The 13,868-nt window shown below is 37.0% G+C and overlaps 1 protein-coding gene across 1 annotated transcript in view; it reads right to left on the bottom strand.

Moving 5' to 3' along the window:
* TMEFF1 (transmembrane protein with EGF like and two follistatin like domains 1) overlaps positions 1-13,868 on the bottom strand; it is a 110,616-nt gene that overhangs the window by 28,272 nt on the left and 68,476 nt on the right. The window contains exons 3-4 of the mRNA XM_062567959.1: positions 11,882-12,011; positions 3,762-3,788 (exon numbers count right to left, since the gene is read on the bottom strand). Of these exons, the coding sequence (XP_062423943.1) occupies positions 3,762-3,788; positions 11,882-12,011 (157 nt within the window). The remainder of the gene's footprint in view (positions 1-3,761; positions 3,789-11,881; positions 12,012-13,868) is intronic.

Below are 13,868 nucleotides of genomic sequence, written 5' to 3'. Positions count from 1 at the left end.
ATTTTTGCAGTAAATGACAATTTCTAAGGCAAGACAGTGTCTGAAATAATCCTTGAGAAGCAAGATTTTTTTTTTCTTTTTAGTCAGCTCTAAGTCTATTCTTTCTGGTCATAAAAGTAAATGCACATAACATCATATAGTTCTGGAGCAGAAGCAAAATTCTGCATCAAGTCAACCTTCAGAATAATTAATGAGCTTGCTCTACATCTGGAAAATGAAACAGAACAATGTGAACCAATAGCACAAATCTAAGCTGCATGTAAAGCAAACAAGCCAATTTAAGCTGTAGGAACTGTCACGGGCAGATCTGCAGCAACTGAAGAGCAGAATCTTCAGATTAAAAAAACTACCAGCAAACAGTGCATCTCCTGCACAGCAGTAGCAATGCTTGTCAGACATGTACAAGCAGCTGCACTCATCCCTTTCACGTGTGCAAACATCACTGGTATATACACGGTCACAGCAATTATGCATATACGAGCAAACACTAATTCTGTGATTAACACCTGGAAGCATAAAACCTAACAAGAAACATGGAAATTTCTAAGTAAGCACGTTCGCTCACTTGCTGGTTCTTTCTCACTTCCACTTGTGTTTTTCCAGTTTGATTTCGTATTTTCTGTACTTAATCTGTAGGGCACATGAGCTCTTCATACAAACTTGGTTCCTATTTCTGCATCCTTAGCCAACAGTATGAAGGCCTGGGTGATTATTTTCTCTGCATGCCCTGGTTTCCTTGGGCAACAAGCTAAGAAGGCTGGGCCTGGAAGGAGCTGTGCTGTGCTCTCATCAGCCCCCTTGCTGGACTATTCATGAATGCTTGACACTGGTGCGCACTGTTGAGTGCACCTGCTGTGCAAGTGACCCACTCTCTGTGCTCCTTCTCCTTTCCCTTTATTGGGATCCCAAGTGATGTACTTGTGTCCTTAATAGGTTCTACATCATTTTAAAAGCTTATTTTCTTAGCCTATAATAGGCCTCTGATCTTCTTGTAAAGTTTTTACACTTGAATAATCGAATAATATTAACTCCAGACAAATATATCATGAGAATAGTCCCGAGTTTTTGTCCAAGAAAAAAATCTCAATGATCTAAGCAACAATGGATTCCATTACTCAACATACTACACACCTTTTGGCAAAGTATTAAGCAATTCAATTAAGTGACAAAAGTGGACTGGAAAAGTACCCATTCTCTGTGTCACAAATAGGTCTAGAGATACGAGGGGGAAAAAAAAAGAAGAAGAAAGGATGGGGAAAGGTAACAAGCAGGAATTTCAGTTTCTTATTGTTTAGAACAATTTCTTTATCTAAAATTAGGAATTAAAATCAAATTGTTTCATACTGGACAAAAATAGGAACACTTCAGCTGGCCCAAAGACACTCGGAAGAAAGCCAAACAAATGAAGAGCTAACATCACAAAAATGCCAGAGGAGGCTGTGATAGTGGTCAAAGCGTCCCATTTTCACTCAGTACCTCAGCAGTTAAGTTATTCATCTGGGGTCAAGGGACCCAGATTCATTACTTTCCTCTCTGCCTGAAGTGAACTGAACCTACATATCCCACCTCCCCGGAAAATACCAGCCATTGCTATAACATTGTGCAGTCAGATCACCACATTTCTTTAAATGCCTCCATTCTATTCTGTATAAATAATTAAAGTTCACTGAAGCACTGAATCCCAGCTAACAAAGCCTTTCTATAGCATACATCCTTCCAACCTACAGTGAAGTGTTTTTCCTACTCCCTTTTGTCTTGGACTCAATGAATATTTTAAGAACAGCTACAGCAGTAGAGATCAAGGGAGACCCATTTCAGAACTCCTTTATCTGAAGACTGTTGACTGGATTCAGCACCACGCCCCAACTCAAGCAACAAGTATACTTGAACTTGAATCTTTCACCTCTTCAGTGAGCAGCCTAACAGAAAAAATACAGTATATTTTGTCATACTTTTCCTTCAAACTGTTCATAAAAATATCCAAACAATCCCCATACCTGTCAATCAACTGCCAACCTCTTCTATACTAGCACGGTTAAATTTACAAGGGACTTGAACAAGTTTTTGTATCTAATTGGGAAACTGGAGAAAATTCCAAACAGCATTCAAATATTTATAAAACTGTAGCAAAAATAAAAGTCAGAGACAGGCTAAACTACTGTCATCTGTCTGTCTCTTATAAGAAATGTATGATAGCACTGAAGCAATCAACTCTTAGAGCAGAAAAGGGGCAGCTGTAGTGGGATAACAAGCTGAGTGAGGAGGTAGGAAGGGTAAAAACGAGCTAGGGAAAGAATGTAATGCAATCTCTGAAAGAAAAGCATTGGAAGAAAAGTCACCAGCAAAGGTAAAATGAGACAGTAGTTTAACATAAAATTGTTCTTTCAAACAATTTGTTCTGAAAAATGAACGTGAATAAAAGGAAACAAAGGCAAGAATGAACACATACTAGTAGTAGCTTAGGAATTTACTGGTAATCAATTATTAAAGAGGAGCAGAATGCCTCCCCTTTGTTTGATACATGGAAAAAGTGGGAGCTCGTTCCTAATTTCTGGAAAGTTAAAAGTGTTTAAGCATGCAGTGATATCAGTGATCATGTTGCACAAAAGCATATTTTCATGTAGCTATACACATACTATTTCAATATGTGCTAGATAGGCAAAGACAACCCTGTGTCAGCAAATATTAAGGCCTCATACAAGCTGGTGGAGCAACTTTTTTTATAGCCTTAACAAACAAGGCTTACTGTATACCACACCAGAGATTGTTTCCTGCCTCCCCTTTATTGCCCGTATTTTTTTCCACTAGGTAACACAGAATTAAACAAAGCACAGAATGGAAGGGATATTGGGACAGGCATACGAAGACACGCAGGCTCTTTGAGTTCATACAAGGCCTTGTGGAATGGATATGAAAATGATGGATGCCTTAGAAGTTTGAGGGAACAATTTGTTCAGATTATGTGTATTTAAAACAAGATGTCAAACTCAGCAAATAAACATGACAAATAAACTCAATCTCATCAGTATAAACCGCAACACTTTCTTAGTACAAGCAAAGCCTAAAAGCAAAATGAATTGCCTTGCTTGTATATGTATATCTCACCTTTTTCATTCTATGTGTATTCTTGCTAGCAGTATCAAAGATAGACTTGAAATTACTTTTTGTTTTAAATTTTGGAACAAAGTTAAGGTGTGGTCAAAGACAGAGAAGCTTCTATTAGTACCAGTTGTGCTATGTTCCCTTTGTGAATATACACCTTTGAACAGAAATACTTGAAGTACTTGTTAAAAAAAAATATTAGACTGTAATCTTTAACCTTTTTTACATTACATGTTTGACAAAGGATAATGTTGTAACTAGACATTGCAGATGCTAAGGAAATGAATGCAAGAAAAAGAAGTAGAATATTTATTGTGATTAGACATTCATAGGTGTTACTGCAAGTGAAATATAGTGGTTTGGTAGGTATCTGAATATTACACTGGCAACACCTTTTTGGCTTGCAAGAAAAAAATGAGAACTCGTACCCGTCAAATTTGAAAGAACAACATTAGTCAAATGCATACTGCAAACTATTCCTGTGCAAAGACTATTCTGAGATGCTCATATCACACTATAACATTCAAACTGATTTTTAAGTTGTCATAATTTTTCATAATTCATGGTGGTACAGCAGCTCTGTAGATAAAACAGACATAGATAGATGTATACTAAAAAAGAAAGACCAAGAGTAAATGTAACTGAGGTTTGGTACTCACCTCCTTCTCCTGATCCAGAGCCATTATCTGAAGCGGAAGTGGAGAGGGAGAAAATAAAAAGAAAGCAAATGAAAATATTGCTCCAGGAAAAGTTGTTTGTTGAGGAACTTGCCACTGTAAAACATTATACAGGTGTTATATTTCATGAGCCAGATGTAAAAGCAAAACATCTTGCTAAGCTTGGGCATCCTTCAACACAGTTTGTCCATGCTTATTGTGTCCTATCCTCCCTTCCCTGTCAGGGCATTTTTACTCATGGAACAGTAGTGTTCATTGCTGAAAACAAAATTGTTCTCTCAGCCTCTCTCAGCCTCTTTTAAATTATTACAAATTCAAACTTGTTAAGCCTAAACATACAAACTGCATCCAGTTTAATTTTTGGAATCTACTTACAAATGTAAATAGGTTTGGGGGGATATTTGGTTTTGTTTTTTTACCCTCTGGCTCTGGGAACTGTACTTGAAGGAGTCGCACATGAATTGCCTGACTGCAGCAATTTCTGAAGCAACTAGTGCTCAAAATAAAGTTGGCTTAAGTCAACTGACTATATACTAGCTCCTCTCAAGTAAACTAGTCACTTCATTACTTCATAAAAAATCACTTCACTAAATCCCCAGTTATTTTATTGACATCACAAACTGATTGGACTAGTATCTGATGAGCATTAGATTGGAGCTGCATCTCCTTTGCACTAACAGTTCAAGCATCAGCAGGACTTTAGCTGCATCAGTACCCCAATGAACTACCTCAGCTTTGGAGCAATAGGCTCCAAACAGTGTTAGCAGTACGATAAAGCCACCCTCTGGATCACAAATCTGCTGTCTTTCTTGCCCACAGGAAGTGGAAAGGAGAGAGCAGGACGGCAATTACTGTCAGTATATTGCTTCCCATCCCAGTTAGCTTAGTCTTTCTGGAAGCTGAGGAGAGGAACAGAGTACCTACTCTGCTCATCTCAGACCTCCTGTTTTGGTGACAGAGAAGGTAGCTGAATTTATTTCCATAAGCCTGGAAAGAACAAGGAGAACAGACAGAGAGAGAAGTGGCATTTTTCCTCTCATGCATGGACCCATTCTTCACAGCAAAGACCAAGCTGTCAATTTGTTCAGTTGTCCCCCACTTTTTTAAATGGCTATATTTCTAAGACTAATTCCTTCTATTGTGTGGATAGAAGTGTGAAATTCCATGTTATCGGGTCATTCACACATTAGAAATAATCTCTTGCCACATGGAGTGTCAGGAATAGAGATTTTTCTTTTCACCAGCCTAAATTTTCCTTTCTTTCATTCTACACCACAATTCTGTACCTAATAGGACAAGTTTATTAGCTTACAGAAATGAATGCAAAAACAGAAGGGGTCTGTTCCATGTCAGTTTACTGACAAAGTAGACAATCCCATAAAACATTTCATTGTTGAATTACTGAAAAATACACTATATGGTGCAGCATGGCTTCATTAATAAATTTGAAGGTGTATAATTTATACAAGGTAAGTCTATAGGCTGCTTTGTAATGGTTGAAATTGTGTGACAAGCTTTTGGTTGCTTTGGTGTTTTGTTTTGTTTTGTTTTTAACCTACAAATATGAGCAAGTTTAACATGTAGTTCATATAAAAAACAAAGGCTAAAATGTTTCAGAGTACTAAGTCACTCCATGCTTTTATTTCAAAATCTACCTCCCCTCATGCTTTGGCTGGTACATTCAGCCACAAGGCAAGAAACACCATTCAGGTCTAGTGTATAGCAGTCACTGTACTGTGGGGCTCCAGTTATACCACTAGGTGTATATCCTGTGAGGCAGAGGAGCTATCACTGTATAGACAGTAGAAGCTGTAACAAGAGAGCCAAGTGATGCCCAGACCACCTGTCCCTAGAGATCATTGGACTGATAGAGATGAAGTTCATAGGCAGTTCTATCTCCACTCAACAGAACATCCTAGCAATGAGATAGATCCATGTCTGCCCCTTTTATGGTTTCTTGAGATCTGAAAGCCAAGAGTGGCATCCTGTATAACACTTTGTACCATTTCTGACTTTTCACGCAGATCTTGTGCTTCATCTCTGAGTTTATGAGCTGTGCTAAAACTCTTGTTTCCAGGGTAATCATGCTAAATCAAGCCAGTGTTTCTGGGGGGTTTTCTGAGATTTTCTTAAGCAACTGCTGGTTAGAAAGTAGCATTTTTTTGCAAGCTTGCTTGTACAAGCAGCCATGCTCTTTTCAGTCCCCTAATCAATTCAGGATTTCTAGAAGTGCTCTCCACACAACAGGTACACCAATGAGACCGAGCAAAGAGAACACTCAAGGAAGAAATATAGAAAGAAAGAGCATCCCCCAGCCACAACTTAGTAATTAGAGTGTGACTGACTTCTCTATTTACTTAAGCCACTATTTTCCAAATAGATTCATAAAAAATGTGTTTGTACACAAATGTATAGCCTCTCTGAGTTTGGGAGCTGTGCTAGATATTTCCAGGGTAATCAAGCTAGAATCAGCCTGCAGTCAGAATCCCTCTTTTTTTGCTCTCTCAGGGCCTCAGCCATTTCTGTATTGCGCTTTGATGTAGAGTGTACCCTCCCCAATCCCAGCTAAGCTTGCAGCCTCTATCAATCAGATCGGGCTGCTCTCCCAGAATGAGTGTTTTTTTAACTCACTTAAACTAACACGAAGAACTGAACCTTTCTCTCCTCTATGGGGCAAATGCTCCAAACTGCTTAGTATAAACAGGATGACAGATACACCGCTGATGAAATTCATGAAAGTAAACTTTTCTACTTTAATTCAGATGGGGTAGGTGATCCAGTGGGAATCTCCAGTACTCAGAGAGACAGGTAGAATAATGCCTAAATGCTGCATCATTTTTATACCTAAGTAAAAAATAGGTCAGAAGCTATTCAGCCAGAAGCAGAAAGAAACACCTGACACATCAGAAGTAAAACTGTAGGCTACTCTCAAGACACAAACTAGAAAACTGATGTATTTGTGGAATACAGCTGGGAAGGGATTTTCAGCACCTGAACTTTGTCACCCAAGAGTTACTATACTCTTTATGCCAAAGTTCTTGATTTTCCCCTTAAGCTTTTGGGATAAAGCTGCAGTGCTTTTAATACAAAGACTGTGTGTGTGACTTCCTTGTGTTAAGCAGAAATTGGCTTTCCCAAATCAACATTCCAGAAACTTTACTGAATAAGCCCTAGATAATGCTGATTGTTTTTATTTAATTGTCTTCAATTACTCTTCTCATCAAATAGAAATAGAAGGGAGAAAGGGCAGTTGATATCTTAAATCATAGTTCCTGTTAGTTGATTATAATCCATCTAGATTTTCAGATTAATGTCGATAGAATTAAGTAGCTCTTTCCTTGGTGGGACAGGGCAAACTTTTTGCTATTTAATTCTGAATATATAGAAAAGTGCCTTTAGCTAAAGAGTAGGAAAGATTGTTGTTAACTTGCTATTAAAGAAGAACATCCTGATCTATAGTTGATGCTAGATATGAGGGTGCTGTTGTGAGAGGTGGCTGGGAGTTCTTTCTGCAGCACTGTGCAATTCTTCACTATCTCCTGCAGCAGCAGCACAGATGACTGAAATCTCAAAGCAGCGGTGCAAAGGCTAGAGTTTCAGAAAAGATCCAAAATTGGAACAGACTGTTTCAAGTCCCAGCCTGAGCAAAGACCAAAGCAAAGCAATGTAAGCTCCACTTTCCTACTGCTTGCAGGCAGGGAAGCACCATTCACACTACTGCCAATGAACAAAAGAAGTTTGTTAAGAAGTGTATCAGCTCAGCTACCAACACATCCTAGCCACAACAACTTCATCCTCCTCCTACAGGTTTTATAGCCCCATGCTCCAAGAGCACAACTGCCTGCTAGCAATTACCCTCAGTTTTGATAGACCAGCAGGATCTTTGGGGAGGACTGCTGACAAGCCTAATTGCCAGCAGCTGCAAGGCCTCTGGTTGCTGGGCTTTTAACCTTCAGTGTGCCAGCCTATCTAGTAGAAATGTCCATTTTTCTCTGCATCTCTGGGAGAAAAGCTTTTACTATCACTTGATCCTGCTAGTCATTTCCTACTTAATTATATCATGCAAAAGAAGCACTAGATATTAAAACTGGCATGTGTTGATGAGGTACATCTATGTAAACCTTGCTCTTTACTTCCAAAACATTTCCTTCCTAATGACAGAGAGGAGATGCTATGTTGTTGGAAGCCCATGTTGCAGGCTGGATAGGAAAATACAGCTGCTTTAGTAAGAGGCTTTATTTATTTATTTATTTAAAGTATATTTCCTGTACCACAACAAATCTAAAAATAAGTTTCTCAATCAACTATCAAAATAAATGTATGTTTTTATATGAGGCTTTCAGATTTGTTGCAGCTTTGTTGGGAGAGCATGAAGAACTATTTTCACAGTTTATAAATCCAGAAGCAAGTTGCCTAGAACTTCCTCAACTCCCACAAAAGGATTAAATTTAGCATATATTCCTTTTCAGGACAATGTGTGTATCTAATTATGTTTCATTGTGAGTGTCCCACAGAAATAACTACTCACAGTAAAAACTTGTGCATTCCAAACTAGGGTAACAGTTTGATTACTTCAACTGAAGAACATTAAATTAAAGCCACTCTTAAGAGAATCAATCTTTTATGCAGTGTGATACATCGCAAAGGGACAAAACAGAAAACAGGGGGCAGGGGAGAGAATTTAATAGAGCTATTACTTGTTTCTAGCTGTGCTAATAACTTTTTTTTTTAACTTTAGAAATCTCTACATAAAAAGCAATGAACTATGCCTTCCAAATATATGCACTATGCTGAGATTGTCTAAGTATAATATTTTAAAATATCAAGTACTATAGCATTGTTTGGTTTCATTTTCACATGCATATAGTATAAATCTCGCAGCAGTCAAAACTAACTACTATGTTAACAGGCTAACAGGAGCATGCATTCTTAGGAATGAACCATAAAAGTCCATTTTTATCTACTACACTTATTTCTTCTACACCATAAAACACAATGAATTCACCAGTAGATAGAGGCAAAGAAATCTTTGTGACTTTGAGACCTTCCTTTTCAACACTGTGAGCACACTGACCACTCTCTCTTCCCAGTTTCTTAAAGCCTTTCAGCCAGCCAGTTCAGGATAACCTCAGGTAGAGAATCCTCAGGTGGTATCATATGAATGAATTTCAATTTAACGTCATCCTCTCTAAACTGACCAGAGCTGCTGATCCTGTGGGTCTGGCAGCAGTCCTGGTTTAGGTATTGCTGGCTCCTCACGACCTGCTCTATGTTCCCATCTCTGCATTTATGGGGCTGTACTGCAAATAGGAAATTGGTAAGATGGGGTTGGGGGGGAAGGCCAGAATATTCACTGATCTGGTATACAACATAATCCCACAATCAGCTGCACAGTCCCAGCTGATGGGGAAATGAGCCACAGAGCAAGGATGCTCTGTGGAACAGAGGATCAGTGATGAAAAATACACCATCAGATAGTACCACTGGTAGGGACTTCACTGTAGAGCAAGGGCCCTATTTATCTCAGCCATAGACTGGATGACTGCTCATTCCTTATGTGTACCAAAGGCCAAGTTAGTTGTAGGACAAAATTTTATATAGCTTACTATCAATCACTTCTTAAATGTATACCTAGGTATTGGGCAAAGAGAACACTGAAGCTGCATTTCACTCATTTTCGTGTTCCTTCTGTACTCTGCAATTCAGGCATATGTGTATTGCTTGAAATGCACAAATCCTGATCATCCACAGCTTCTCTCAATGGTTATTAAACACCTCTTTAAACCCACATATTTGAAAAAGCACTATCTCTTCATATAAAAAATTGCTTTGAAAATGTTGAGACCTCTATATGCAAACTCCAAAGCTTCAGCTATACATTTTCTTCATTTCTCTAAAACACCATGTTAAATGAAAGAAATTGTGTTTTATTAATTCCTAAAGCACCTATGATCTATTTTCTTTAATGTTTCTTATTTTGGGATCCCTCATCTCTGACAGCACTTGGACAAAGGAATGAAATATATAAATATGCTGTTAAATAACCCATCATGACCTTAAAAATGTAATCAAAATGTTAGCTGACAAGAAATAAGTAATAGGAAACTGACTAAACCATTCTGTATAGTCTGTTCTATTACAATAGCTTCATAAGGGAACAAATATGTTACTCTTGTACGAGATTCAGAATTCTAACATACTTTAAAAATTACTTAGTCCTAATGCACCACTGCAGGGGGAATTTCATCTTATTGTCTCTTGTACATCCTACCAGGATAGAATTGGCCTTTGTTTTGAAAAAAAAGACAAAATTAGGATAAGAAACTAGTATCTACTTAGTTCTTAAAGGCATCTCAGGACAAAGCATTTTCATAGCAAATTCTGAGGCACTAACTGAAAATTAATGTGATTGAATAAAGAATTTTTTAAATTTAGGTATTTGATTCTCACTATATACGTTCTACAGATCAAGAGTACAAATTTATTGATTTCACAATTACCTATTATCATAGACATTGAATGGATAGGTTCCAGAGAATGGTTTTTATGATCTCATATTCTAAAATTAATCATAGGATGTCAGATACTTAGGAAGTACCAATTACAATTCTGGTAGAACTCCACTGTAAATTGTACAAGTGTAAATCCAATACGAAACCCGAATCACATCCTAAATTCAGAACTGTACTTTCAGTACTTAGTCAAGTGTGTCTCAGCACGTGTCTTGGTCTAGTGCACTGACTGCTAAAAATTATGCTGCATTTCTTGATTTTTATGTAAGGCTTAAAAAAAAGGAGAGGAAAGTTAAAAAAAATCTCAAAGTAGCTGAGTGACATAGTGACTGGCAGAGACTCGAAGCTGAGAAGAACCTGTATTTCATTTCAGAATATCTTTTTCTTAGTAGGATAAACCACACATATAAAAATATACATTTTTAAAAAATTTCCCAAAACATTCTCCTATTGTTTTATTTTAGTGAGAGGAGAAAATCTTTTACATTGAGTCTGGCTTTTTTCAATTGTGCATGAAATAAAAAAAAAAATATTTACACGGTTTCAATTCAATCTATTTATGGGATATTATTATTGGAATATATGAGTTCTTCAAGAGTATAATGGATTTTGTCCTATTCCTGTGGCTTTTGGAGTTAGTTTACAGGTGCGAGGCTGAAAAAGAAAGTGTATTCATTCAGTCATCTCTCTGGAGTATGTTAGAATTACGCAGCAGAGCTGGCCACAGAACACAGGTTTGCTTAGTTCTAGTACTGAAGTAATAGATCATTTTGGATGTCTGTAAGCAAAACAGAATATTGGGGTAGGTGTATGGTGCAGTCAAAGGTGTTAGAGCAGCTTATGTAGCCAAGCTGGGTTTAAATCAGCTAGCTCTGGGACTGACAACAGAGCAGCAATGTGGAACTTTGCCTGGGTAAACTGCCAGATTTCCAAAACCCTGATCTCCAAAAGGGATGTTGTAGCTGTCACTGAGTTCCAGGCTGCTGCCCCTAAGCTGTCATCTATTAATAAACTAGCAATAGTAAAGCTAGCTGGGAATGTCTACTTGCCCTGTAATCACACTTTGACTACCAGCGAGATGTATCTTACTTGGTCTAACAATAGCAAAGTATAACTTTTATGTATCAAAAGATATGGGATGTCCCAAAGCACACCTTGGATGTGATGACCCAAAGTGAAATTAGTCAAAGATGATACGTTGGTTACAGGTAGAGTGGCAGTCAGGATGATGGATGTCCTTTGCTTGTTGTCACACTACTTCTGTACATCCAAAAAATGAGTCATAAAGAAATGACTAATCTGGAATCTGCTGAATTTTGTTGTAAGTCTTGTGAATTAATATCAGAGCTCCCCTACAGCATTCACCAGCATTGTCTCAAATAAAATGTTTCTCCTTGAACAGTTTTTATTTATTTACCTGCTAGCACACCAGATTTCTTCTGTATATGCCATCATTAAGAGGACTTCTGGTTTCCACCTTACTTCATTGTACAAAAAGCATGAAAATGAATCTCTCTAGAATTAAAAGCAAAACTGAAAACCAACCCTATAACCTCAGACAGTAGTGACATAGAATGACATTTTACATACCAGAATAACAAGGTCCTCTTGATATCACTGTTATCTCTTTCTGATGCTTGCATGCAGCTCTCCTAAGGAAGCACTCATTTTGGTAAGTGTCTCCATTCGATCCACAAACAGGAATATAATTAGTGTGACACTGAAAAAGAAATTATAAAGCAACTCAATCCTACAAAGTCATGTGAATAATCTAAGCTGCATATTAATATGCAGGATGGTAGTTGTATATATATGATGTTGCTAATAAATTAGCATTTTGTTCACTAAAGAAAGATTTAGAAAAAATAGTTTCTCAATATCATATCATAGTAGGTATTTCTCTCAGACCACTGAAATAATAGTCCAAGTCCATATGGGCTGAACATACTAATTTAGTAAGAAAAATTAAAATAACTGACTAACTATAGTGGATCTCAAAAATGACTGTAGGGAATATGACAAGGATCTGAAGGATAAATACACTGCAGAAAATTTCTTCAATATAATAGAAGACTGTATGACTAAGCACTGAGGATGAAACTGAGCAAAGGATAATTTAAGGTGAACATTGTTTTCCATCTCCCTTGGAAGATTATTCTATGACCAAAAAGATCAGCAAATCCCTCCTTAATTGCCATCCCCACTGAATTCATGAGTATCACGAGTTGGTTCTACTCAGTCAATAACTATAATAATAATTTTGTACTGCTGTATGGAAAAATATTGAGCTCAAAGTCATTAGGGTTGGCACACTTTAAAAAAAGGAAGAAGGAAAAGATTATCATTTGAATTGATTTAGTTATTAACAGCTTATATTTTACTATTTTTTACATTCTAAGAAAGATAGACAATGTGCCTCATATATATATAATGTGTACAAAAAATATTCTGGGAAACATACTGAAACAGCCATTCCACCTGGCAGCAGTGAGTGCCAGGTCACTTCCTACTGATCTGGAAATTCAAACTCCACTTTCCTGACTGGAAAAATACACATTGCCTTACTTGGGGCTTATATGATAACGGTAATTCTAGACAGTTTTTGCACCTTTAAAACCCCCAGGGGGGAAAAAAATGAAGATAAAAAACAAGAAAGAATGAATAAAGACACAGTCTAGTCCCCAAATTTACATGTCTTAAACATGTAAAATGTATGATTAAACTGATATAGCTCACCTAGTGAAAGAGAGCTGACACATAAAAAATAATGTTATTTAAGTTAAGCTGTCCCAAAGAGTGGCAACAATTTCTTCTCTGAATTCTAAATGATATTCTCTGTGACTAAAAGTTCTTTGATTTTGGCATATAAAAACCTCAAAATACTCAATTTTGAAGGAAATTATCTTTCACTCATATTTCCAAAGATTACCAACTGAGAATGAAATAAGCATGAACAAATGGAAATAAATCATGTTGCCAGCTCTGAAAAATATTTCTAACAGTTTTGTGATAGCTTCATTTATTGAATAGCTTACAGACATTTTATCACAGCCTTCAGTACTGTCATTGAACAATCACTGAACAGTCAGCATTAGAGAATAAATGAAAAGGAGACATTTTTAAGAGAACAATACTTTCCAATAGATAATTTTCAATTCAATCTAAATATTGCTGAGTGATTTTCAAAAGTTCCCACTTTCTGTACCAAGGGTAAAAAATTGCGAAGCAAAATGATTCCTTTTTTTTTACAGTTTGATAATTCTTTAGTGATTTGAGATATCTGGATATCCATCACTGGATGTTGATTACTACCTTTTTTAAATTTAAGTTCTGTAAAATATCATAAAAATTGCATCAAAAGACCTTTTTAAAAATTTGATTAACAAATTTTTTCCCTCACCTCACAGTAATAAAAACAGAAGTATCCTTTATAATGGCTAAGGCTACTGAAAGCCAGAGTATCATTAAGGTCACTGTAAGCAGAGCACAGAACCCTTAGAAGAATCCTATAGAACCTCTGCTAGGTCTCGTTTAAATTTAATTTTGGAGCCTCAAATTTCAGTATATCATTTAAGCA

Source organism: Rhea pennata, chromosome 2 (assembly GCF_028389875.1).
Source record: "Rhea pennata isolate bPtePen1 chromosome 2, bPtePen1.pri, whole genome shotgun sequence".
NCBI lineage: Eukaryota > Metazoa > Chordata > Aves > Rheiformes > Rheidae > Rhea > Rhea pennata.
The sequence above is the reverse complement of the archived record's forward strand: the minus strand, read 5'-3'. Positions and strand labels throughout refer to the sequence as shown.